This window comes from Labrus mixtus, chromosome 15, assembly GCF_963584025.1.
Source record: "Labrus mixtus chromosome 15, fLabMix1.1, whole genome shotgun sequence".
Classification (NCBI taxonomy): domain Eukaryota; kingdom Metazoa; phylum Chordata; class Actinopteri; order Labriformes; family Labridae; genus Labrus; species Labrus mixtus.
In genome coordinates, this window is record NC_083626.1 from 23004346 (window position 1) to 23030097 (window position 25752).

General features: G+C 41.4%; 1 protein-coding gene across 1 annotated transcript; it reads left to right on the plus strand.

Annotated features, from left to right (window-relative positions):
• Positions 1-1487: 1487 nt before the first annotated feature.
• cacna1fa (calcium channel, voltage-dependent, L type, alpha 1F subunit a) lies at positions 1488-25452 on the plus strand. The gene is made up of 46 exons (XM_061057755.1): positions 1488-1589; positions 3495-3634; positions 3727-3872; positions 5020-5172; positions 5267-5463; positions 5561-5664; positions 5774-5916; positions 6004-6072; positions 6151-6214; positions 6312-6338; positions 7397-7557; positions 7664-7889; positions 8000-8207; positions 8327-8447; positions 9512-9584; positions 9761-9824; positions 9910-9967; positions 10069-10165; positions 10339-10468; positions 10558-10617; positions 10713-10819; positions 11672-11759; positions 11885-11992; positions 12794-12846; positions 12951-13097; positions 13885-14086; positions 14184-14342; positions 14443-14553; positions 14636-14719; positions 15499-15519; positions 15641-15769; positions 15866-15931; positions 16089-16180; positions 16465-16624; positions 18281-18408; positions 18509-18605; positions 18698-18800; positions 18919-19020; positions 19234-19358; positions 19846-20186; positions 20284-20463; positions 21238-21590; positions 22752-22864; positions 22958-23293; positions 24579-24845; positions 24924-25452. Exons 1-45 carry the CDS (start codon positions 1533-1535, stop codon positions 24783-24785), a joined length of 5910 nt encoding a protein of 1969 aa, XP_060913738.1. The 5' UTR covers positions 1488-1532; the 3' UTR covers positions 24786-24845; positions 24924-25452.
• Positions 25453-25752: the final 300 nt, after the last annotated feature.

A 25752-nucleotide genomic window follows, 5' to 3' on the forward strand; every position in this document is an offset into this window, starting at 1 on the left:
CGCAGAGTAAAACAGTGATTACAGTTTTCATTGACACGTTTGAGAAACTACTGGAAAGCTTCTTTTTTTAATTGGATTTCGAGGTGTGAGGCAGGCGGTGAGCAGGATGGCCCGCAGTCTCTTCTCTGCGTGTGGATGTAAGATGACGGGCTGCAGATGGTCCTGGTGTGTTTCATACACAGTCAGTGCTCTCTGTTTTTGAGACCTAAATTCAGACCCTCTGAGGAGTTGAATGGTGGTGTTTTGTTTGAAGTGATTTCGTGGCGTTAAACTGCGGCCATGGATGCAGCAAAGAAAGGTAAGCACTCCTTAAACTGTCTGTGAGATTTAGTTGACACGGAGAGAATCGAACAAATACGCATGCACGGAAAAAACGGGTCTATCTAGCCGTACTGAACAGCGTAATGTTGACTGGAAATAGGAAAATGCATGCTGTGTGGGTGATTAATCATTTCACTCAGAAATAATCTTCATATTCAGTGTCGACAAGCTTAATTAGCAAAGTTCTTACTGCTTGTTTTCAACAGTTAAAATAAGAATAGCCTCCAGTAAACTTTTACAAGATGTACAACTGGCCTAGCTTTCAGCATTTCCACCACATGTCCCTTTATTCCAGCTCTGGTTTGTCCGTAGTTCTGGTCATTCCTTTGTGTATAAATGTACCTGCAGGGCTTATTCTCTGCGCAGGGCCTTGTCTACAGGTGTCCATAGGCCTATACAAGGGGATAGCGCTGGGCTAAGTGCTATGCTGCTCCCAATAAAGAAGTAGGTCACATCTGGTCTTACCATGTGAAGCCTCCAGGACAGAATACCTGTCTGTTCCTTCAGCCGTGGGTCAAATCCAAATTCCTTCATTGAGTTAGATGATAAGATGTGGTTTGATATAAGCCATAAATGAAAGTTGCACATCAAGCAGAACTGTGCACTGGGCTTTGATTAAATGACAGTAAAGTATATTTAAATACAACAGGCCCACCCCTCTCCTATTAAACACCTTTTTTTAATTACCTACGTTTATTAGCTCAGATTTTAAAATCAGTGGTTATTTATTATATTTATTACTTAGACATAGTGATTCTTAAATACAAAGAATAACATCACTTTAATATGTTTTCGACAGATGCCCCTCCTGGGGGCGATGCCGGGAAGACAGACACCATGGGGTCCACCGGCTCGGCCAGAAAAAGAGGAGGGGGGGCCAAGAAGGCAATGCAGGCCAACAAGTCTGCCCTGCGAGCCCCCCGAGCCCTCTGCTGCCTTACTCTCAGCAACCCCATCCGCATGGCAGCGCTGGCCCTGGTCGAGTGGAAATATCCTGTTCAGACTGTGTTTGATGCACAGCAGTGTATTTGTGTGAATGCATGTGGTGAAAATGTGTTCATGAAAATATGTGCGGATGAAGAAGAGCTGCAGTTTTATTCTATGATGGTGTTTATTTCCTGGAAAGATGCGTTCTGTTGTTCCCTTAACTACAACCCTTCAAGCCCTTTGATATCTTCATTCTCCTCGCCATCTTTGCCAATTGTGTGGCCATGGGTGTCACAAAGCCGTACCCTGACGATGACTCCAATGCCACCAATCACCAACTGGTGAGTATCCAGTGGACAGATGCACAGTGGTATAAACTCAGAGGTTTCTTTATCTAACTTTAAACACAAGCTTTACACAACTTAGTTTTTCAAAAGACAAGTTGAGGAGGTGTGAAATGTCATTGAAGGGGTTAAAAGCACTTTTTTAACCTTCATGTTGTTACAAAGGAAAAAGTTATTGGATCTCGTAGAGGGCCTTAAAAAACACATAGATGGGTTACCTCTAACAGAAACTTTAACATTTAAATACACAACAAATGTGGCTAACAGCAAAAATAATCACACAGTCACAGAGTTCAACTCAAAAACAAAAATAAAGATATAAACCTGCAGGATATAAAATAATAACTGCCTTAAAATAGAAGAATGATAAGTATCCCGGTCTGAATTAAACATCCTCCATGCATTCCCATATTTGTATGCTTGCTGCATTAATATAATATACTCCCATGAATACCTACTTATAGTGATACAAAGCTATAGAGATGCATACATTGGTTTGTAACAAGACAGGTGAAGGGGGACAGAGGCTGACGTGGAGAAATATCCATAAAGTTTGAACTTCCAACTGATGCTGAGATTTTCATCATATCGTGGTTTCTACATCTGATAACTAAAATAGAGCTCATTCTATGGAAACTGGAGCTACAAAAAGTTTAGGATAGAATATTAATGCCTTTACAGGGGAATACATGAAACAATGAGAAATAAAATGAGAAATATGTTTTTGTATTTTTATATTCAAAAACATTACATTTTGTCGCCTTTGTTTTCGTACCTCATGCTCCCCCCCCCCCCCCGTGTGTTTCTGACCTCAGATCCCCTCTCAGGACATACGAGAACCCTGAGAGAAGTGTGCACCACTCTTGTGATGTATGAAAGAGTCTCAGTGTTTCACTTAATGGACACAAAGTCAGTCGATATTTTGAGTAAGGTCGCAACATTGAGTGAGAAGCTAGCAGCATTGTGTTGGATGGTAATGGTATTAGAGGAGGGGAAAAGTTGTGGTGTGACCTCTCTTAGGTGACCCTGACGGGGATCACGGCTGATTTAAAACACCAACCATCTGCCTTCTCTCTCTCTCTCTCTCTCTCTCTCTTTTCCTGCTGCTTTTTCACTCAATCTGATCATTTGTAAATAACATATTACACAGTCAAACTAAATATCGTGTTTTTCTTCAAAGTATAAGACAACATGAGCCACCAAAAGCTTTCTTTATTTACTAACTCTCTCAAATGTTTGCCTCATGTTATTGCATCGATCCCAATGAGCTTGAAGTGATCAAATATTTGAAATGGATTTGAGGTAATTAGAGTAAAAAGTGCAGCAGAGAGACACACGTACCCTTGCAGCAGGATGTTAGTAGATCTCTTTATTGGATTGCTCAAAGGAGGTAAGCTGACAGTTTAGCAATCACTTCCCCGCAGTGGCTTGAAGGGTTTTTTTTACATTTTTTTTAAAGTTGGTATCATACATTTTTTAGGATAGCTTCTGGTGAATGTATCAGATTGTTGTGAGTCCCTTAACGTCTTCTTAAATTAAACCACATTATGGCGGGATTATGGTGTCAGCGTGAGGTAAAAGCACAGTGACAGTGGTGCTAGTGATTAGACGCATTAAGCTGAAGGGCATGGAGAAGGGATTCAACAGCAGGCTTAAGCATGTGTTAGGCAGTGGGTTAAGAGGTTAGAAAGCCAGTGCAATCAGCCTATAATGACAACACATGTGAAGTACGGGAAAAATCATTAAAAGCCCCTTTTTTTTTTTGCTGTAGACTGTTTGGATTAATCTGCTGTTTCTATGTTTTTTTTTTATTCCTTTCAGGCACACTGACTGACGCATGAAAACAAAGGTCATTCCAATTTTACCAATCATGCCCACATTGACTTTTTCTTTTGTTCTCAGGAACAAGTCGAGTACGTCTTCCTCGTCATCTTCACCATCGAGACCTTCACTAAAATCCTCGCCTACGGCTTAGTCATGCACCCCAGCGCTTACATCCGCAGCGGATGGAACTTGCTCGATTTCGTCATCGTCATAGTCGGGTATTTTTTTTGTACCCTACCCTCACATGCTCACCACTTGCATCCACACATGTTTCAAGAGCTCTAACAGATACTGTGTGTTCTCTGTGCAGGTTGTTCAGTGTGATAGCAGAGGCCATGACGGACCATAAACCAGGAGAGGCTCATCACGCCGCAGGAAAACCCGGAGGCCTGGATGTCAAAGCCCTCAGAGCGTTCAGGGTGTTACGACCTCTTCGACTCGTATCTGGAGTGCCGAGTGCGTCTTTTTATTCTATTTTGTGTTGATATTTGCATCTCTGCTTTCTGCCATTCTAACATCAATCAATTTTAATTCTATTGCACCGAGTCACAATAGGACACTTGACCGAAAGAGCAGGTTTAGACTTAACCAATACCAGACCAGAGGGAGTGATGTTGTTCTGACTATCAGCACTGCTCTGATTTGGTCGCAGGCATGAGGCTGTAAGCTGAGTGCTGAAGATAATCACAGCAGTGCTGATATCCAGTAAGAACATCTGGACTTCAGGTGTGATATTGCTTTAATACAACAGTTATTCAAGCAGCAAAAAGTAGTAAAAAGACAAATCAACAACCGATTATTCTTAACTCTACCAACTCAACAAGTTTCACAGTTTTACTGAAATGAGACTGTTGCTAAGCTACTCCAAACATTCTGCTTCTCTGTTGGCGTACATGGTTACCACAGAGCAGCTTCTTTGTAGTATGAACATTTTATCGTATGTTAAAAGAAATGCATTTTATATGAGATTGATTAGTAAAGAAAAACACTGTCAGTCCCGTCATTAGTCCACAATGAGCCGGCAATTGGCAACACGGTCAAGTGGATAAAAATCATTTTTTCAGGCAGAACCTTGAGCAGATCCAGACTCAAACCCAAACAGCTCTGGGGACTTTTTGCAGAGGAACTATCCACTAGAGAGTTCCCCGAGAACTACAAACCACGGGGACTTTTTCTCCGTCTGCATCTGCCCCGCCATGGTGCCTACTCTGAAGCAGGAGCTAAAAAGGTTCCTCTAAATGGGGTTCTAGGAACTAAAATAGTTCATAGTTCCTGTGGTGCAGAATCACTAAAAAAGAGGGGGTTCCTAGAACTATGAAAAAGTCCCTGCGGTCCGAAAGCGCATATAGTGTACATCCTTCTGCCATGACTAGATGGGCTGAGAAAGTGTGATGGAGGGAGATTCAGAAAGAGGGAGATAGAAAGAGACAGACATCCAGAGCGACAGGGAGACATATACACAGCAACAGCAAAACTTAAAGATAAGATAAGGCTTATGGGTAAAATTCAAATGACACAAGTAAAAGTAGTCTGTGTGAATTATTAGAAATAACAACCATTATAATGATTATGTAATTATGTTGTTATGTAATGTGTTTTTCAGGTTTACAAATTGTGTTGAACTCCATCATGAAAGCCATGGTCCCTCTCTTGCACATCGGTATGTTGGTCATGTTCGTCATCATCATCTACGCCATCATCGGTTTGGAGCTTTTTATCGGGAGGATGCACAAGACATGCTACTCCATGAGCACAGGTATCTGCTCTTTGACTTTTAAAAATATATATTTCATACAGTGTCCATATTACTCGCACTTGTTGGCTTAATGCAAGTCGTCCCTCCGCTCCAGGTGTGATGGTGGAAGATGACCCGTCGCCTTGTGCATTCGCCGGGAACGGGCGCTTCTGTGACTGGAACGGGACGGAGTGCAGGGGGAAGTGGGAGGGGCCTAACGGAGGCATCACAAACTTTGACAACATCTTCTTCGCCATGCTGACGGTCTTCCAGTGCATCACTATGGAGGGCTGGACAGATGTTCTCTACTGGGTACACAGACATGCTCCGGCATCCTCCACATTTTTTTTTACATACTTAAACATCTTTTTATTTTACCTGTAAATACTCGTTTTTCGTTTGTGCACAGATGAACGATGCCATTGGCTTTGAGATTCCGTGGGTTTACTTTGTTTCTCTGGTCATCTTCGGATCCTTTTTCATCATCAACCTCGTATTGGGAGTGTTGAGCGGGTGGGTAGCTGCAATATTGCACTTCTTGACCTTTTTTTGTTTGTTTGTTTGTTTGTGTGTTTTTAATCTTTTTCTGAGTGTTTGCTGTGGTTGTGTGTTATGCGGACAGAGAGTTCTCCAAAGAGAGAGAAAAGGCCGTGGCGCGAGGTGAGCTGCAGAAGGCGCAGGAGAGCAAGCAGATGGAGGAGGACATGATCGGCTACATGGACTGGCTCATCGAGGCCGAAGATGTGGATGAAGAAGGAAACAAACGTCAGTTCCAAACATGAGCATGTGAATGTACTCACGCTAAAGATTCAGCTTTATTCATTCTCAATCTGCCTGTGCTTCACCTTTAAGGTGCTGCCATTGCAAAGAAAAAGATGATGAAGAAGTTTGGATGGTACAAACGCAGTGAGGATGGAGGAGGTGAGTCAGCCCTGACTGTCTGTTGGTGTGTTCATTTTATGAGTCTCCCTAACAGTTCAGTATCTCTGCTTTCAACAGAGTCAGACTCAGACGATGATATAGCATACCTGGATGATGACAACGGCTTCTGTGCTTCTCTCATGTAAGAGAGACATAACAGTGTGGTTTTTCATTCATCATTGACATGCAGCTGTAAGTGGAGTCGCTAATCATTTGCTGATGTTCTTTTGTTTTCTCAGGGCAAAGATGATGGCCAACAGCTTCTGGTAAGTGGACTTTCGGGGTGATATTTCCAATAGAGGAATAATAAAACCCTGTTTTTGGTATTGCATCATTTATTACTTTTCTTGAATCGGTCATTCAGGAGTTCTTTCTATTATAGTGTCAATCAAGTTTATTTACTTATCGTATTGCATGAATCCAAAGTTATGTCTTACTTTGAACCACGCATTCCTCAAGGACACTCATTGTATCATTACCTTCTAGAGGAAGCTAAAATATTTGACTTTCTATGTTTTGAAAATGACTGAGGAATTCATCCAGGCGCCTCTTCTTACCAAATCAAAATAAATAAGTCAAAATAAAGAATGCCTAAGTCCCTCTACTTAAAGAAGGAGGATATCAGCTGATACCAAGTGCCAATTTAATTCCCGTGTCTACCTAATAAGCTGCATGACTCACTATGTGGAGGAGACTGGGGTCACTGTTTCATATGTCAGGTATCATTAGACTAAACATTGATTTGCTAACTTTCTACAAGAAGGGGGGTTTGCAACTTTGCAGGTGTTGCAAGTAGCTGCAGAATCTGGTGGTGGAAATTAACTACTAAACTCCATCCAATCGGTCCAGTCCCCCCTCACCTTTAAGGAAAAGCTAAAGACCCAGCTCTTTCATAAACACCTAAACAAGTAATGTTAATGATGATGATGATGATGATGATGATGATGATGATATTTCGGATGGTTTGGATGCTCATTAGGACTCTCAAGAGCAGCTGACGGTGTTGTTTTTGATGACAGTTGAAGCGTCTGCTAAATGAATTGAATTGTAGAAATGTAGAACCTGATTGGGTTATTGAATAAGTGAAACCTGCTCAACACCTCCAAACAGCTGACACTAATAGATCAGCCAAGTATTGACCCTATAAACTTCCTGAGACAGTCATACATTTCTGCTAAATGGTCCGACTGCTAGACTTGTGGCCCCTGCAGATAATTAGAAATAACAAGTGAATCTGTTTTTGTTGTTGTTGTTTAATTGTCCCTGTGATGGGTGAACCCAAATGCAAAAATAATTCAAATTCCTATTTTCACTCTTTTTTTAGTGACCAGTTGTGTCAGCTGAATCACACGTTCAGGAAGAACTGCCGCGTTGCCGTCAAGACCACAAACTTCTACTGGTTGGTGCTTCTGCTGGTGTTTCTCAACACAGTGGCGAGTGCCTCCGAGCATTACGGGCAGCCGAAGTGGCTCACAGAAATGCAAGGTAAAAACCTATTTCTCATTTACTTTAATAAAGGTGTTTGTAAGTCATCAAATCAGAAAATAGAGGGGTTGATCGAAATGTCACGTCTTCTCTTTTCTTCTGTCAGAGCGAGCCAACAAGATCCTGCTGATGCTCTTCACTCTGGAGATGTTGATGAAGATGTATGCCTTCGGCCTGCAGATCTATTTCATGGCTCTGTTTAACCGCTTTGATTGCTTCGTGGTGTGCGGCGGCATCCTGGAGACGCTGCTGGTAGAGATGGATATCATCCCACCAATCGGCATCTCTGTGCTGCGCTGCATCCGGCTGCTCAGGATATTCAAGATGACTCGGTAGTTGCAGGAGGATTTTTTATTTTTTTTTCCTGCAGATTTTTCTTTCATCTTTTCCTCGTTTCCTGATGTGTTGTCTTTTCTCTCCTTGGGTTTTTTTAAATCTCCAGGCACTGGGCTGCTCTGTCCGACCTGGTCAACTCGCTGCTGAACTCCATGAAAGCTATCTGCTCCCTTCTACTCCTGCTCTTCCTCTTCCTCATCATCTTCGCCCTGCTCGGCATGCAGCTGTTTGGAGGCAAATTCAACTTTGACGAGACTCAGATGAAGAGAAGCACTTTTGACTCCTTCCCTCAGGCCCTGCTCACTTGTTTCCAGGTCATTAACATCACCTAGATATCTCACAAAACCTCGCTGCCATTTGATGTGCTGTTATCATCAGTCGCTCACTTCGTCTGTCTGCTGCGTCTCTCTTTTTTAATGCTCTGTCTCTGCAGATCCTCACCGGAGAGGACTGGAACGCTGTGATGTACGACGGCATTATGGCGTATGGAGGGCCGATCTTTCCCAACATGGTGGTCTGCATTTACTTTGTCATCCTGTTCGTCTGTGGTAACTGTATCCTTCTCCGGTGTTTCTGAACTCTCTGTTCTGATTCCTGTCAAAGTCTGAGCTTTGAAGACTTTGTGAGTCAGATCAGTGACATAAAATGGAAAACTATGCTCACAACTTACTATTCATCAGTTTGTAATGACCCAAAACTACAGATTGTGGGAGGTTTTAGGACTTTCAAGGCCTTTGTAGGGATTTCTACATGCTTTGAGGGGAGAATTGGCGGAGAGGTTGTCAGATGGCTCCAGCCGGCAACCTGCAAAATTAAATTTTACACATAAAATAATAACTTTATTTGTATAGATCATTTAAAAAAGTGCTTTGAAATGCAAGAAAAAGCATCAAAAAGAACAAAGCATAAGAACCCAAACACAAAAGAACCCATACAAAAAAAAACACAATTAACCCAAACATCACAAGAATCCAACAAACTGAGACAAAGACGGCCAGAGACGTTAGAGGGAGGAGCAATGACAAGAGATAGAAGAATTTAAAGGAGATAAAAGCAGTAAAAAGAGATACAACTAATACAATAAATCACAGCATTAAAATGAGGATATTAGTGAAATAAAGAAACTAGAGGAGTAATTAGAAATAAAATAAGATAAGATTAGAAAAAGTAGAAAAATGATCAAAAAGCAACGAGACACAAGCAACACATAAAACCATGTCGATAAAGGAAAGCTGTAAGAAATGGTTTCAAGATGTCTCTGATTCTTCAAGTCTTATCTCCTCAGGCAGATCGTTTCAAAGCCGACGGGGCCCTGATGGCAAATGCACTATTTTCTTTAGATTTAAGCCTTGACATTGGAAGGATCAGAAGAACCCCGCATGAGGATCTAAAGCTGCTAGCTGGTCCACGAGGAGTCAACTGTTGTGCTATGTAGCTAGAAGCCAGAACTGTAAGGGCTTTAAAAGTGATCAGTTAAATCTTTGGAACTATTCTAAAACTAACAGGAAGCCAATGTAAGGACGCTTCGATAGGGGTGATATGATGTTGTCTGTTAAAACCAATATAAATGTCTGGTCTTTTATTCTGAAAGAAATGGGTTCCTTAACTTAATGATCAGACATCCTGCTCAATGTCTTCTTGGCTATCGCTGTCGACAACTTGGCAGGAGGCGGCGGAAAGACAAAAGTCGAGTAAGCTTGATGATTTTGTTTTACGCTGATCATGTTGAAAAGCAGTGGGCATTTTAATTACTGGGCTGTCTTTTTTTATTTCTTGCACTGATCTGTAAATTTAGTTCATGAAAAAAAAAAAAAAAGCAATCCCACTTCCCAGCTTCATTGCAGTTGCTTGTTGTTCGTTCTATCAGAGAGAAAAAAGAAGAAGAAGAAGAGTGGGACGAGGACGACGAGAAGGAAGATGAAGATGCAGGGGTAGAGAATCTTGGAATTTCTTAAGCTTCTTTGTTTCTGTTAAGAGCCACACTGAAGACGGCTGATCTTTTTGTCTCCCTCTTAGAACGAGGAGGACGACTGGCAGGAGAACGAGGAGCTGAGGGCCATCGAGGGTCTGGAGGGTGAGTATACGGGACCCCACGCTCTGCAGGAGAAACAGCGGACATGCAGATTAGAAAATGAACCGTCTTTTATACTTGTATCGTTTTCTTTTAAATTGTAGGAGTCGCTCCTTTAAAGCCCGAGTTCTCAGGGCCCAAAGAGAAGATTGTCCCAATCCCTGATGGAAGCTCCTTCTTCATTCTGGGAAAGAAAAACTGGTAATCTGAGTTCCTGCCATGGGGTCAAATTTAACTGAATCAACCATACCATTTGAATCACTTTAGCTCCATCCTGATTCAACCTTATCTTGTTGTTTGTTGTTGTTTTGACACATTTAAACCCGCTGCTTGAAATCTAAGCTTTCCTTTTGTAATTTCCTCCCCATTCTCAGTTTGCGCGTTGCCTGCCATAACCTCATCCATCACCCCTACGTCACCAACTTCATCCTCGTCTTCATCATCCTCAGTAGCATTTCCCTGGCTGCTGAGGATCCAATCAAATCCCACTCATTCAGGAACATAGTAAGACTGTACCCATTAGCCTGACACCACCTCCACCTGTGTGTCACTACCTTAACAATAAAACTGATGATCGTTTCTCGCATCCTCAGGTGCTCGGCTATGCTGATTATGTTTTCACGTCGGTTTTCACAGTGGAGATTATTCTAAAGGTAATGGTTGCTAAGACTTACATCGCCTAATTTCTTTCCGTAGATTGTGTACATTTCAACTTTGCCTTTTTTTCCACTTTCTCTCTCACCTCCAGATGACCGTCTACGGAGCATTCCTGCACTCGGGCTCCTTCTGCAGAAATGCTTTCAACCTTCTCGACCTGCTGGTTGTCAGCGTGTCGCTCACATCTTTCTTTCTACAGTGAGATACCTGTCAATCAAATACCGCTGTGTTTTCTCCTGACAGTCAAATCAATAGCGTGTGGTTGTCATGTTTAAATGCAGCTAGAGTTGTCGCAATACCAGAATTTTAAACTTCAGCATGATACTAGTACAAATCAAATGATTTCCATACCACAGCGACAAAAAACAAAGTCCTAGACCTCAGGTATAGGGTAATTGTTTTTAACGTCCGACATTTTCAAGCGAGCTCCTGCACCCTCTCTTAATTGCAAAAATACATCAGCAACGTGTGAACTCCTCTCCTCTCTCTGCTTGTAAGAGACATAAACTTAACGTCTGCCTCTTAATGAGAAGCCAGAAGGACTCGAGAAACGTCAGTGTTTGCTGACTTGTACATTTCAATGAACCACTGCTCCCTGACTTGATTGTGGGAGCTTTGGGTTGGAACATGACCGAGGCTCTGGAGTTTTTTGTTTTTTTTAAAGCTTTGGTGCTTTTTTTGTTACTATCCATCATTAAAATAACAGAGATTTTATCATTTTCAAACACCTGGAATATCAAAAACTTTAGAACATTTTCACTACCTTAGATGTAGAGATGTCTCACTAAACACTAAAGACTTTTCAAACTTTCTTTCCTCTACAGATTAGAATATTGTTTTATACTTGAGCTCTTTGTATTTTCACACTCATGGGTTGTACTGCAACTGATGTACCACACTTTTCTTCATCTTATACTAAATGATGCAATCCGTGCATCTTCTTAGTGTCATGCCCAGTGATACTCAATACTTTATTTTCCAGCTCAACCTGCACTAGTTGTTATCCTTGACTCTCTGGACTCTTAAAGCTTTCTGTTTCATTTCTCTCAGTTCGAGTGCGATCTCTGTGGTCAAGATTCTCCGAGTGCTGCGAGTGCTCAGGCCTCTTCGAGCCATCAACAGAGCCAAGGGCCTGAAGGTAAACAGTCAAAATGTTGTTTAGGTGTTGCTACCGTCAGTCAGTGTACATTTTCTATGAATATAGAATATAACCGGTTGTTTCTTAAAGCTAACAGATGTCCTCTGTTGTTCATTCTTCCACAGAACGTGGTGCAGTGTGTGTTTGTGGCGATCCGTACCATCGGCAACATCCTTATTGTCACGACCCTCCTTCAGTTCATGTTTGCCTGTATAGGAGTGCAGCTCTTCAAGGTACAAGTTCATGTTATCTGCCTTTATGAGTCCTACACTTAATGTCCACTTTATAAGGTGCACATGTAAAGCCTTAAATGTTCCATTTTTAAACAGTTTAAGTATTGAGCTCATAGTTATCTGCACCAATTATACATGTGAGTGGCCTCAGTATAATGTAGTCACTCTCAACAAATATAGAATTTAATTTACACTATTCTGTTAATTTCACCAAAAACGTAACATTTAGAGCTTAGTGAGAATAGATGTTGAAGGTCACATATTATCCTGCTTTTCAACTAGTTACAATAACTCTCAGAGCTTCACAAAACATGTCTTATCTCATGTTTTATCATGCCTGTAAACCTCTCTATTTTAGTTTCACTCAGAACGGACTGTTTCTGTGTCTGTAGCTTTAAATGCAAATGAGGGCAGAAACAGCCCCAGGTCACTCACCTGGGGGAGGGGTTACTGCCCCTTGTGATGTCATGAAGGGAAAATCTCCAAACGGCCTATTTGAGCACACATTTTCTGAAAAGTGGAGCAGGGAAAAGACGGAGAGGATGGACTTTTAGTATTATTATTAGGGGGTTTGTAGACAGACTAGGGACACATATTAGTGTTAGAACAACATGGTAAAGTGTACTTTGTATAATGTGTGACCTTTAAGGCAGAGCTCTTGTATTGGCCTGCATTGAATTGTGTAACTAATCAAGCGGCCTTCTGAGTGTAGTTTTCTCTTATTGTAGTTTTCTCTTACTTGAAAGGCTGGTTTGCGTCTGAGTGTTTTATTGGCGTAACCTTCCTGTGTTTGGATCACAGGGCAGATTCTACAGCTGCACAGACGAAGCCAAGCACACTCCAGAAGAGTGCAAGTCAGTCTCTTCAGTCCTCGACACAATAATACACACATGATAAGTCTTTTGACATGGAATTACTGTGATACAATGAGTAAATGTGTGTTTTTATTTTATTTCAGGGGAACGTTTGTGGTCTTTAAAGACGGCGACATGAACCACCCCATGGTGAAAGAGAGGGTTTGGGAAAACAGTGATTTCAACTTTGATAACGTGCTGATGGGCATGCTGGCTTTATTCACTGTGTCCACATTTGAAGGCTGGCCGCAGTGAGTAGGAACTTTCTTGCATTAAAGTAAAGTAGATAGTACAATAGGATAGGATAAGGCTGGTGGAATTCACTTTTTTTAATGAAGTCCCCTCAATAGAAAAACACAAGACTTTGTCAGCTAGTCGCTCAGGCCTCTGCACGTTTTATCACCTGCTCTTACTGAAGATTAAAATCTTTGAAAAAGGGTCATAAATGTAGATTAATTTTAGTATTTAAATCATTTTCTAAAAGACCTTGGTACAGGGGCGCCAGTGGACTGGTGGTTGGCAGAGGCTGCAGTCCGCCTGGTGGGGGACCCGGGTTTGAATACGACCTGTGGCTCCTTTCCCGTATTTCATCCCCCACTCTATCTCCCTGATTTCTGGCTTTATCCACTGTCCTCTCTCTGGATAGAGTCACAAAAATACCAAGAATAAGCCTTTAAAAAAAGGCCTGGACACAGGTTATAAAAGTGCAAACAAGAGGTAAATATAGGATTTGTTAAGGACTGATTTCAAAAGTGAATTAACATATCTGGTGCCTTAAGGATAATATATGTATAAAAGTGTTTTTTGAAAACAGTGGCGGTCTATGACAGCTCATAATTAGCTATATTAGACTTAAGTTACACCAATGACTCTTGGTAATAGTTTAACTCATAGTTTCTTTTTGGCCTTTAAATGGCATTTTTTGTCATCAATAACATCTAGAATACCATAAGCTTTTTATTTTGTATAAGTTTTGACATATTTGTAATCAAGGCTTCACCAACACTGCTTTCACTGCTGTGATTTTTTTTAATAAAGGCTCCTTTACCGCGCCGTGGATGCCAACGCCATAAACCGAGGGCCCATTTACAACTACCGAGTGGAAATCTCAATCTTCTTCATCATCTACATCATCATCATCGCCTTCTTCATGATGAACATCTTTGTGGGTTTCGTCATCATCACATTTCGGGAGCAAGGAGAGGCTGAATTCAAAAACTGTGAACTCAACAAAAACCAAGTTGGTTGTCCTCCGAAATCAACATATATCCTTCAGATTTAGTCGTTCCCGCATAAATTTGATGATATTTTTCTTTGCTTTTTTTCTCCCTGCTCAGCGTCAGTGTGTGTACTACGCTCTCAAAGCTCAGCCTATAAAGATCTACATCCCTAAAAACCCTTCCCAACTCAAATTCTGGAGACTCATCAACTCCAGCCAGTTTGAATACATCATGTTTGTGCTGATTCTGGGAAACACCCTCACTCTGGCCATTCAGGTATCAATTCACACCTTTAAAATAAACAAAATACAGAAATATCAACCTGTCTTAGTGCTGTGATGAAAAAATGTTGTGTCTCTGCTTCTCTCATATTCAGCATTACGAGCAGTCCAAACTCTTCACCTCCGTCATGGACCTCTTAAACATGATCTTCACCGTGGTGTTCACCATAGAGATGATCATCAAGCTGCTGGCTCTGCGTGCTCATGTGAGGTTTTATTCTGTGAATTCACAACAATGACAATACTTTCTGTTTAAGACTCTCATTGCGCTTATTCTGTTCTTTGCAGCATTACTTTATCGACCCGTGGAACTCATTCGATGCTTTGATTGTCGTGGGGAGCGTGTTGGATATTGCCATCTCTGAATTAAGTGTAAGTTTTATTCACACTTCAATTTCCATCAAGAAAGAATGACAAGTGCATGTTTACAGTACAGATACGTTTTAAAACCTCTTTATTACTGATCTGTCTACACAGACTACATTTTTAAGATTTACCAAGACAAATAATGCAACAATCATTCCTACTTTATTTGTCCTTTTCAAGAAGCATCACTTAAATCTATCTACAGCAATTGGCTTTGATGTCATCAAAAAAAATCCTGCAAAATAATTCTTCTTCAGAATTGTATTCTCAGCAGTGTGGAGACCACTTCAAAACATTTTAAAGGAATAAATGAGTATGAACCACTGACTGTATATAAATATGGACAACACATCTGCATCTCCTTCCATTGTACAAAGTTGAAGCCAAAGTACCCCTCTGTTTTACATTAAATAAATAAATTAAACTAAAGTTCTTACAAGAATAAACACATGATCATAAATCATCGCGATAATAACTGAATTTAACGACAGAATCCAGGTTTGAGAAAAAATATTATTTGACGAATTTTAAAGTTTGACCCATGTCCCCTCTGTTATCACGGAGGAGGAGGCAGGGTTTATTGCCTATACTGCAGCCAGTCTGTAGGGGGAGCTCTAAATCTAAATCTTTTGGCTTCATTTCTGGGGGGGGATTGTTGCTCCGTCCATCTTATTATACAGTCTGTTGTATGAACAGTTAGGATATATGTAATGAATGATTCCTGTTGTGTCTGATCTTGATGTCTTTTTAACCTCTTTCCTCTCACGTGTCGTCCGTTGATCCAGGGAGGAGGCGGCCACGGAGAGGTGAGAGCTGAACTAATCCAAGTCCACATGTGTGATCATACTTCAGATCACTATATGCACAAAACTGTAACATATAAATTAACCCTTTGTTTTATGTCTTAATACATTGTTTTTGCTGTAGGGTAAAGGAGAGAGTGGAAAGGTTTCCATCACGTTCTTCCGTTTGTTCCGAGTGTTGCGGTTGGTTAAACTGCTCAGCAAGGGAGAAGGAATCCGAACGCTGCTCTGGACTTTTGTCAAATCTCTTCAGGTCAGTTTGGCGTTGAAAGAATGGCTTTGAGGATTGTCTCTAATATGTTTTCATGATGCTTATAATCTTGTGTTTTCTTGACTTCATCCTGCTCAGGCCCTGCCTTACGTTGGTCTGCTCATTGCAATGATCTTTTTCATCTATGCTGTGATCGGCATGCAGGTGAGTCTCTCTCTCTCTCTCTTATCACTCAACACTTTAAAAAGGATCCATTAAAAAAAGAGCCGGGTAACTCGTACTTGACAGTCCGCCTCCATTTCACGGAGATTTATCGGTTGTATTTACCTCCATTGTTTGTTTTCTCCTCTCCTCGATTCAGACGTTTGGGAAAGTGGCCATTGATGACGACACACATATAAACAGGAACTGCAACTTCCAGACTTTCTTCATGGCCGTTCTGGTGCTCTTCAGGTCAGCAGCCTTAGCCAAGAGAGACCCACGCTTGTTATGTAGTCAGACTTCAAGTTGAATTCTTACAAGAGAAAAAATAAGCAACATGGTGGATAAACACTAAGGCACTAGCAAAATAAGAAAAAGACTATAAATAAAAATAAATAAACCGGAAAATGTGTTCATATATTCATCCCTGTCAGATTTCCCTCTGTGTTTTTAGGCGAGCACTAACTCATGTATTCCCCCTCTCTAAATAAGAGTTAAATGAAGGCTGAACACGTCCCCGTCTCTGTGCTCTTCAGGTGTGCCACAGGAGAGCAGTGGCAGGAGATTATGTTGGCAGCTCTGCCCGGCAGACGCTGTGACCCAGAGGCCGACACGGAGCCTGGAGAAGAGTTCACCTGCGGGAGCAACTTGTCCTACATCTATTTCATCAGCTTCTTCATGCTCTGTGCATACCTGGTGAGGGACGCTGAGGAGATTGCAGATTCTTTCCATCACTTCGTTTAATCACTCGCTCCTCGGATCAGTTTGTAGAGAAACACTCTCCCTCCTTTGATGAAACGGTCTCTGGACTCCAAATCAAATCCAGATATAATTAATTCCGACTTGTGTTTTACACGCTGTCGGGTCAAGTGGGATCAGAGGGAGATGAAAGCAGAGAGGATAGTATTACAGCAGTTGTGAGTAGTAGCAGTTTTAACAAGCTAACCCTGTCTACTCCAGTTCCCAGCGCGTCAGAGAAATCCCACTTCCAGGGATTTTGTTAATCCAGACAGCAGCACCAAATCCAAACACATTTAAATCCTGATTTAAGAAGGTGTCATATATTTTTGGTAGAGATTCAATTACCTCAGTGCTATATTAAGAGAAGTTTAGAGTTAAGAGGTTACATGAAGGTGACCTATAATCTGGAGGAAACAGAGTGTAATGTGAAGAATAAAAACTGAAAATAGAAGCTCACATCATAGTGAAAACATACACTTTTACCTGATGCAGATTAACTTGTCCAAATCACCAATGCCATAAAATAAAAGAGTATAATACAGCGTGCTAATTCTGATTACCTTCAATCCAAATATAAACCGGTCCCACCAAGTTCTCACTCTGAAATGTCTTCTGGTGCCCTTCACAAGAAGAATTTTGTGCATTTTGTAAAAATCTGAATTTCTGTTAATTTCTTTATGCTCAGCCATTTTATGTTCCTTGAGGCCAGATTTATCTCTGCAGCGTCCAAGGTTAAATTCTCATCATGTCGGTGAATCTTCTGTTTCCTCTCTTTTGCACAGATGAAATTAATGAGGCTTCAGGTGGTCTTCTACCTTTGGCAGAAACACACTGTAACCTTTCCTGACTGCTAAAATTAGCCCTGAACCACTTTGTCCGTTTGAGTTTTTTTGATACCACTTTACTGGATCGATCAATCAAATTCATTCGTTTTGAGAATTTAGAACAAATAAAATGAGATTCAAAGTGATTAAAATAATGAATGAAAAAAAACATTGTACGCTCAAAATGATCTCAGACACGAATGCAAGCCTCCGAAAAACTAACAAAGATGATCAAGCAATACAAATAACAATGAAAAATACAAAAAACTACTAAAATTAAATTACTTTATTATAAAACTACATCAAATAAGAATGATCTAAACAGGATAGATCGACATTTCGAAAAAAAAGAGCGACACACGTTCTGAAAATGTTGTGTTGATATGTTTTCCTAATGAAGTGTGTGACAGTCTGAACTGTATTTTGTTTCCAATTGTCTTCAGAGATGATTCTCTAACAACCAATTACCAAAGAAAATGTCTGTACAGCAAGACCGCCAGAATGTGTATGTTAATGTTTAGTGTCATCAAGCAAATCTGTTAAAACTGACACATTAGGGGGCGTCGGATAGCCTATCGTGTATGTCACGCGCCCCATGTACAGAGGCTACAGTCCATGAGTTCTAACAAACACTCGGCCCTTTGGTGCATGTCCTTCCCTCACTCTCTCCTCCCAACATTTCCTGTCTCTCTCCAGTTGTCCTTTCTAGTAAAGCCAAAAGGGCTTTAAAAAAAACAACACATTGGTCACATGTGTTTGCACTGTCTCTGTATTTGTCTCTATTAAGATCATCAACTTGTTCATTGCTGTCATCATGGACAACTTTGAGTACCTGACGAGGGACTGGACCGTGCTGGGTACTCACCACCTGGACGAGTTCAAGAGAGTCTGGTCTGATTACGACCCCGAGGCCACGTAAGAATGAACCTCTTGAAGCCTCGACTTCTCCTGCTGAGCTCTGCTGTTGTTTGTTCACAGAACTGTCTCTTAATATCTGCCGTTTGTGCTCCTGTAGGGGTCGAATAAAACACAACGATGTTGTCACAATGCTGAGAAGGATTCAGCCTCCTCTTGGTTTTGGTAAACTGTGTCCTCATCGAGTCGCCTGCAGAGTAAGTCAACACACAGCCGTGCACTTGATGACACACACTCGCACAGGGTCATGGAATCTCACTCTTCCTATCTCGTCCACTTCTCCTCTCAGAGATTGGTTGCCATGAACGTCCCCTTGCACACCGATGGGACAGTCACCTTCAGTGCTACTCTGTTTGCTCTGGTGCGAACCTCCCTCAAGATCAAGACTGACGGTCAGACCTCACACTCAGACTGTGACACATGCTCATTGTGTCTGTGTTGTCGTTGAGCTCCTGTTAAGGCTGCCTCACTTGGTGCAGTTTAAGGATTTGTTTCCTTTATCCCATTCAGGTCCTATCGACCAACAGAACGAGGAACTGAAGCTGATCATTAAGAAGCTCTGGAAGCGCACCAAACCCAAGCTCATTGATGAAGTCATTCCTCCCCCTAGAGGTGAACTAGAACATAGCTGCCAGCCAGGATAGAAAAAGAATCATTACAATCAACTCCAGCCAAGAGATTCTCCTAAAAGCTGCCGCATAAAAAAAATCTTACAAATATACTATAAACTGGAAAAAACTAGTAGAATATAAAATAAATGTCATCCTTCATCACTTCTTCTTAGCTCTCCACATTTGAATAAATAACCTTTTCTTTCCTTCTCAGGGGATGAGGTGACTTGTGGGAAGTTTTACGCAAGTTTCTTGATTCAGGACTATTTCAAGAAGTTCCGTAAGAGGAAGGAGAGGGAAAGAAAGTCCAAAAGGAAGGACAAGGCTGCTTCTCTGCAGGTGAATGAAAAATGTGATTTTTTTTTTATTTGTGAAGCCATCTCCAAACATGTGAAGTGTTTTTAAGGACTCCTTTTGAGAGTTTTCTTACAAAACTATTCAATTACCTTACCAGTTAAAACAATATTCTTCCCCACCATTAAAAAGCCCACACTGTCGATGTGCATTTTTACTTTTATTCTAAAGTTTTAGTACAAGACAGAAGATGTCTTTAGGTCATTTAAAAGTCTATTTTCAGTGTCTGTTCCCCAGAAGTTCTTAAGAAGAGTACTGGCTCTTGATTGGCTATCAAATTAGTTGTGATGTCACAAAATCCTGCAGGTGTTAACTCAGATCGACTGTGAGGAGAAATAAACTTTTCCCTGCGGCATACATCAAGATCAGACTTTGAAATGAGGAAATAATAATCAAGATACAGTTGAGAGGGACTTGAGGGACACACGCTTGTAGTGCACACTGTAAGTTAATGTTATTTCTGTGTTCTTAGCAAGGGCTGCGGACGCTGCAGGACTTGGCTCCAGAGATGCGTCTGGCGATGGTCTGTGACCTTGAAGAAGAGGAGGGAGTTGAGGGGGAGATGGCATGTGATGAGATATTCGAGAGTGAAGCTGGAACCTCAGCGCCCAACACACCCTGCACGACCCCGCTGCCCCCGTTAGAAGCTCTGGTGGAGCAGACATACGTGATGATGGAGCCCACGGCCGACATCGAGGCCGTGATCACAGAGCAGGTGGCGGGCCTGCAGGAGCACCAGAGACCAGGATCGGAGCTGGCAGGCGTCAGCGTCGTCACCGAGCAGCCTGTGAAGTCCGAACCCCTGCCCATCAGGTGTGTTTTATTTAGAGCTGTGTTTATATGTTGCCTTACGCTCACTCGTTGGTCCTCCGATTCTAATCATTTGCTTCCTAAAATCGATCTCGTTCAGGGTGGACTCCGTCTGCGAGTCGCCCCTTCCTCCTTCTCCTCCTCCTCCTCCTCCTCCTCCACCTCCTCCCCCAGAGATAGTAGTTGAAGCGGATGTCGTTGATGTAGCAGCTGTCGCGGCTACAACCGAAGCATCTGAGCCGGTTTACTACAGTGAAGGGGATGCTGCATCAGTTGACAGGTAAGAAAAACCAGGAGAGAAAATAGACGTACAGTAAAAGGAACCAATAAAGAAGCTCGAACACACAAATCAGTCAGCTTGCCAAGTGTTAGAAGACTGGTCTGTTAAATATGAACACTTCTCTATTTACAGCTTATACAAACAACTGATAACATTTTGATTAATCTTTAATAACTAATTATCAATTAACTAATTATCAATCCGTTTAATGCACACTGCACATATTGCACAAGTTTACTTTTTCTTAAAATTGTATTTTATTTATTTTATTTACCATTTTGCACAATTTAGAATTTATTACTGTAAATATTATTTATCTTATTTTTACCTCATTCTATTTTATCTTTTTACCTTATTTTGGTTGTATTGCACCGCGGGTCGGAGACAAACGCAATTTTCGATTCCACTGTATGTCTGGCATATTTTGAAATTGACAATAAAGTTGACTTTGACTTTGACTTTGACTTAAGTTCAGGGAGCCGCATGTCTTTATGCCTGAACAAAGCCAGGCTAACTGAATCCTCCCTTTTTTCACATATTTATGCTAAGCTAACCGTTTCCTAGCCCTTGCCTTACATTAACAGACAGACTACAGCTTGTAAGTAAGAACTGATGTCGCAGCCTGGTTGGTTTATGCACTATTCTTTCGAAGCCTCAAATTGGGGCATCTTGGCTGTTTTCATCTTTGGAGACAGAAGTGACCATATTTGGACAATTTTGTTGGAGTCCCACTGTTTCACGTCCATCCTGGTACTTTTGGTATGTTTCCTTTAGGTACGAGTATCCAGAAGCTCCCTCTCCTTTACCAGCTGACCCAGAGAACATTGAACAGAGCAACATGGAGGAGATTCCCTACGACACACACATTGCAAACGACTTTGTCAGTGACGGTTATAACGGCACCAACATGAACGGAGGGAGTGTGGCTCCAAGCCCCGTACCCTATAACTCGAATGGCTATGACGGGAATGGATACACAGGTTACGATGAGAATGGCAGCACCATCAGCACCAATGGTAATGGAGCTGCATACATTGACAGTAGCAGCAATGGGAACAGTATCAATGGAAAGGAGAACGGAAGCTCAGGATTTGTCAGGCGACGGCTGCTTCCTTCCATACCTAAAGGTGAGAAATTACATTCTTTTTTTTTCTACTTCTTTATAAGGTGGAAAACGTTGGGCTTTGTACATGTGTGTGTGCAGTATGAAATCATTCTAATAACTTACAAACCATTAGCGCTTCAAGTGTTCACCTTCAACTAGAAGTGTTATTCCCAACATTATAATGTTCCGACTTTTCACACATGAGGATTTTCTGATTTCGCTTGGCTTATTTTTGTGATATGCATGTATATGGAAGTAAACTAAAGACGATATTTTAATTTCATTATGTCACCTTAACCTCAAGGAAATAATGATGAGCATTTTTTACATTTTTAGTTGCAGCCATTGTTTCATGGTGATGCATACACTTCATGTGTTATTTCAATGATCTAAAACACTGGCCTACAACTAGATTAATCAAAAGGATGTTCACTAACAGGTAGTTTGGACAGGTATGTATGATTAGTCGTGGGACTGTTGTCATTGACTCTTAACCATCTAATCTTCAAAGCATGATTACCAACCAGCAGAAGTAGGAAACATTTTTTAATCACGGGTCAGTTTGTTTTTTGTAGTATGATAAGCTGTTGATTTTCACAACTAAAGCGGAGTATCAACTGAAATGGCGAGATAACCTTACACTACAAATGATCTTTAGCACACCCCTTTCATTCACACGTGAAAAAATCATGTGAACTTTCTCTGTCCCTGGGGCTGCTAGCTCGCTAATTATAGCTTGAACACACTTATTACATACACTTTTATCTTGATCGAGCGTTTAGTTCATTGATTGCTGCCGGTATTTAGAGAGAATTAAAAAAATGGCTTCTGAAATAAATTGCATACCCTTGCTATGATCAGATGATAAAAAAAAAATAGGGGATTCTTAGGGTGGGCTCATGGTGCGTTCCATTGACCTCGGAACTCGGATATCGACGCTGGGAATGGTGTCACACACACGAGTTAACCGCGTTCCAGTTGCAAGTTGGAGGGCTTTCCTGATGACGTGTCAGACCGACGACTCGGAATTTCCGACTTCCGGGATCAAATTGAACGCCCCATTATTTCTGTCCTGAGGTCCATTGTTGGCTAGTTTAGCCATGCTTTTGCCTTTTCCCTCCACACGTGGTTAATGTCATGCATCCTGTACGTTTTCCTAACACCTCCCTGCTTATTGTTTCAGGTCGTGCGCCTGCCTTTAACTTCCAGTGTATGAGGCCACAAAGCAGTGTGGACAACCTCCCCATCCCTGGAAGCTACAGTAGAAGCACAACTCCTACCAGATCCCGTTTACAGGTAGACAAACAACACACACACAACACTCTAAAAATGTCAAACACCTAGTGTGTATCATCTTCATTCACCGTTCTTCTCTCTCTCTTGTGTCAGACACAGCAGAGCCTCCCAGACTCCCGACGGAGCAGTGTGTCCTCCATGTCGACCGCCTCCTGGGTGAATACAACAGGAGCCGGGGCTACCCCTGCTCCTCCTAGGATAATCGCCCCCTCAGCCCGCAGGGGTAAGCTCATCTACACACCCATGATCCTGGTAGACGAGGCCACGGGCACCAGCCAGCCGTTGTGGAGCGACGGCACTGCCAGCCTCCCTGTAGGAACCCGTCCTGGATTCCATCCCGGTCAGACCAAGACCTTCACCAGCGTGAGGATGCCGCCCCAACACCAGAGCTTCATAGACAAAGGCAGTGCAGACAGCCTGGTCGAATCGGTGAGTAAGAATCAGTCTGTTTATAAAAAGTCAACAAAGCCTCTTGGTTTAAAACGTGATGCCAATGCAAAAGTGCTTTCAGTTGCATTGTTTCTAATGACCAGCAGGGGGAGACTGCACTGGCAACAGAAGAATGCTGATAGTATGAAACCAGCTGAGAAAATGAAATAACTTCTAGTTCAGAACACATTTCCTAATTAGGTTAAGATCTCGATTGAAGTGTTAACCATTCTTCAACATAGATGTGATGTTTATTTATGACTGATGGTCCCATTTAGTGAAAACCTGGGATAATCAGGGTGTGATTTAGGGCCAAGCCTCTTGTGATTGACAAGTTGCTTTGACAGCAACCTGTCACAAACGTATGGATGACTTCACCGTTGCTAGTCCATTTGGTTACCTTCTCATTTGTTGATTGAAAGAATGCAGCGTAAATACCTGAATGTACAACTTCATAGCACAAACCCTGTTTCCAGTTAGCTACAGAAGTGGTTCCCAACATTGTTTCTTTGGAGCCCCACCCCCCATTGTATCCAATCAAATCTATTCATTGTTAAAATCCCACCAGAATAAGCTTACTCACACTTTTTTTTAACCAAAAGACCAGTAAATAAGCTTTCAAGTAAGTGTTTTATCATGACTTTAGTTTATGTGTGCAAATCTAATTTTGACAGCCTCAGAGAAGACAAATCCTCGCGTCGAGCCGGTTTAACCTGTTTCCATGTTCATTGGGAACTTGTCAATTGTCTTTATGAAACTCAAATCGTTGTGATTTTTTTTCCCCTTGAAAATAACACGATCGTCATACCTTTCTTAACACTGTAAGCACTACTTATTTCTGGAAAAGTGATAGAAAGAAAACAAATCCTTAATATGAGCAGTAAAAGAAGATATTGACTGAATGGTGATATTGGATTATAAAGTTTTGTGCTATTTTATTGCAGTTGTTGTACTACGGAGAGAAAATCCACTGGGAATAATGTTTAAATCTTTTTCATTCTCAGAATTTTTAATCCAGGAACATTTTCTGCTGCCTAACTTTAACATTGTAATAAAAAATAGAGAACTAAAGTTGTCTCTGATTGGACAGCAGAGAGTATTTCAATTTGTCAAAACGACTTCTAGGCATGACAAAACTCTATGCTTTTAATCAGAGAGACATGCATGTAATATTTGCGTGTCAGCGAAACAGCATGAGTGGCTAAAAACATAATCCCTGTTACATCATCATCATTGTTCTACTTTGTTTTTTTTCGTTTTTTTTTCTCTATCTTGCTCATGTCAGATCTTGATCTCCGAGGGTCTCGGTATTTACGCCAGGGATCCAAAGTTTGTGAGCTTCGCCAAGAGGGAGATCGCTGAAGCCTGTCACATGAGCCTGGACGAGATGGAGAACGCCGCTGCTGACCTCATAGCTCGAGGCGCCAGTCAGTCGATGTCTCGCTTTGAGGACGAGCTGGCTGATGAAATGAACTGTGTGATTTCTTACTGAGATCAGCGAAAGTGAAATAAGTGTGTGTGTGTGTGTGTGTGTGTGTGTGTGTGTGTGTGTGTGTGTGTGTGTGTGTGTGTGTGTGTGTGTGTGTGTGTGTGTGTGTGTGTGTGTGTGTGTGTGTGTGTGTGTGTGTAGGTGAAAGTGAAGTACAAAACATGAAACACCATTTATCTGGTGTTTGTCTGCCATTGTGAAAAAGAAAGCAGACAGGACAGCGTGTGTAAGTATGACTTGATAAAAAATTGAGTGTAATTTTCTTCCAAGGTGAAATGTCATGTTGGAGTGATAAGATATGCTTTAATTATGAATGCCAAAACACACACACACACACGATCTCATACACACACTGGTGATAGTACGTCAGTATGTGGCAGATCTCAACACTGACTGTTGTGTTTTGCAGAAGTGTTCGCTGCATGCAACAGAGAAGTGGCTCTCAAGAAAGACGCATATTTTTGCATTGTGTTCTTATTTTTTACTGTACTTGAATTTGTGTCACTTCAAAACCCTTATACAAACTGTCAAAATAGAATATGGTAAAACTATTAGAATAAAAAAAAAAAACATTCATACTTGCACTAATGACAAGAACCACAATCATTTGTGACAGCTTAACAGCATTGGCTATTTTAGATAATGATTTAAATGTACAGAATAATAAAAAGATCCTCTTGTTTATAACGTGCTAAGTTTTGTTTAGGAGTTTTTGCAACTACAAATAAAAAAAAGCTTTGTTTTCTCAACTTGTATTTTTCTTGAATAGTTCTTTCTCTGCAGTGATAATAACACTCAAAACCTTGAACTTAAACGAAAGGTCATTTTGGGTCACTCCTGAGCCTGACAGCAGTGTTTTAGTGGATGTTCAAAAACTACAGCAAAAGATACACAAGAGTGAATTACATAATCGGCCATTAATGGACCGGCAGATGGACGACATCTGGGTTTCATTTCCCCTTTAAGACGA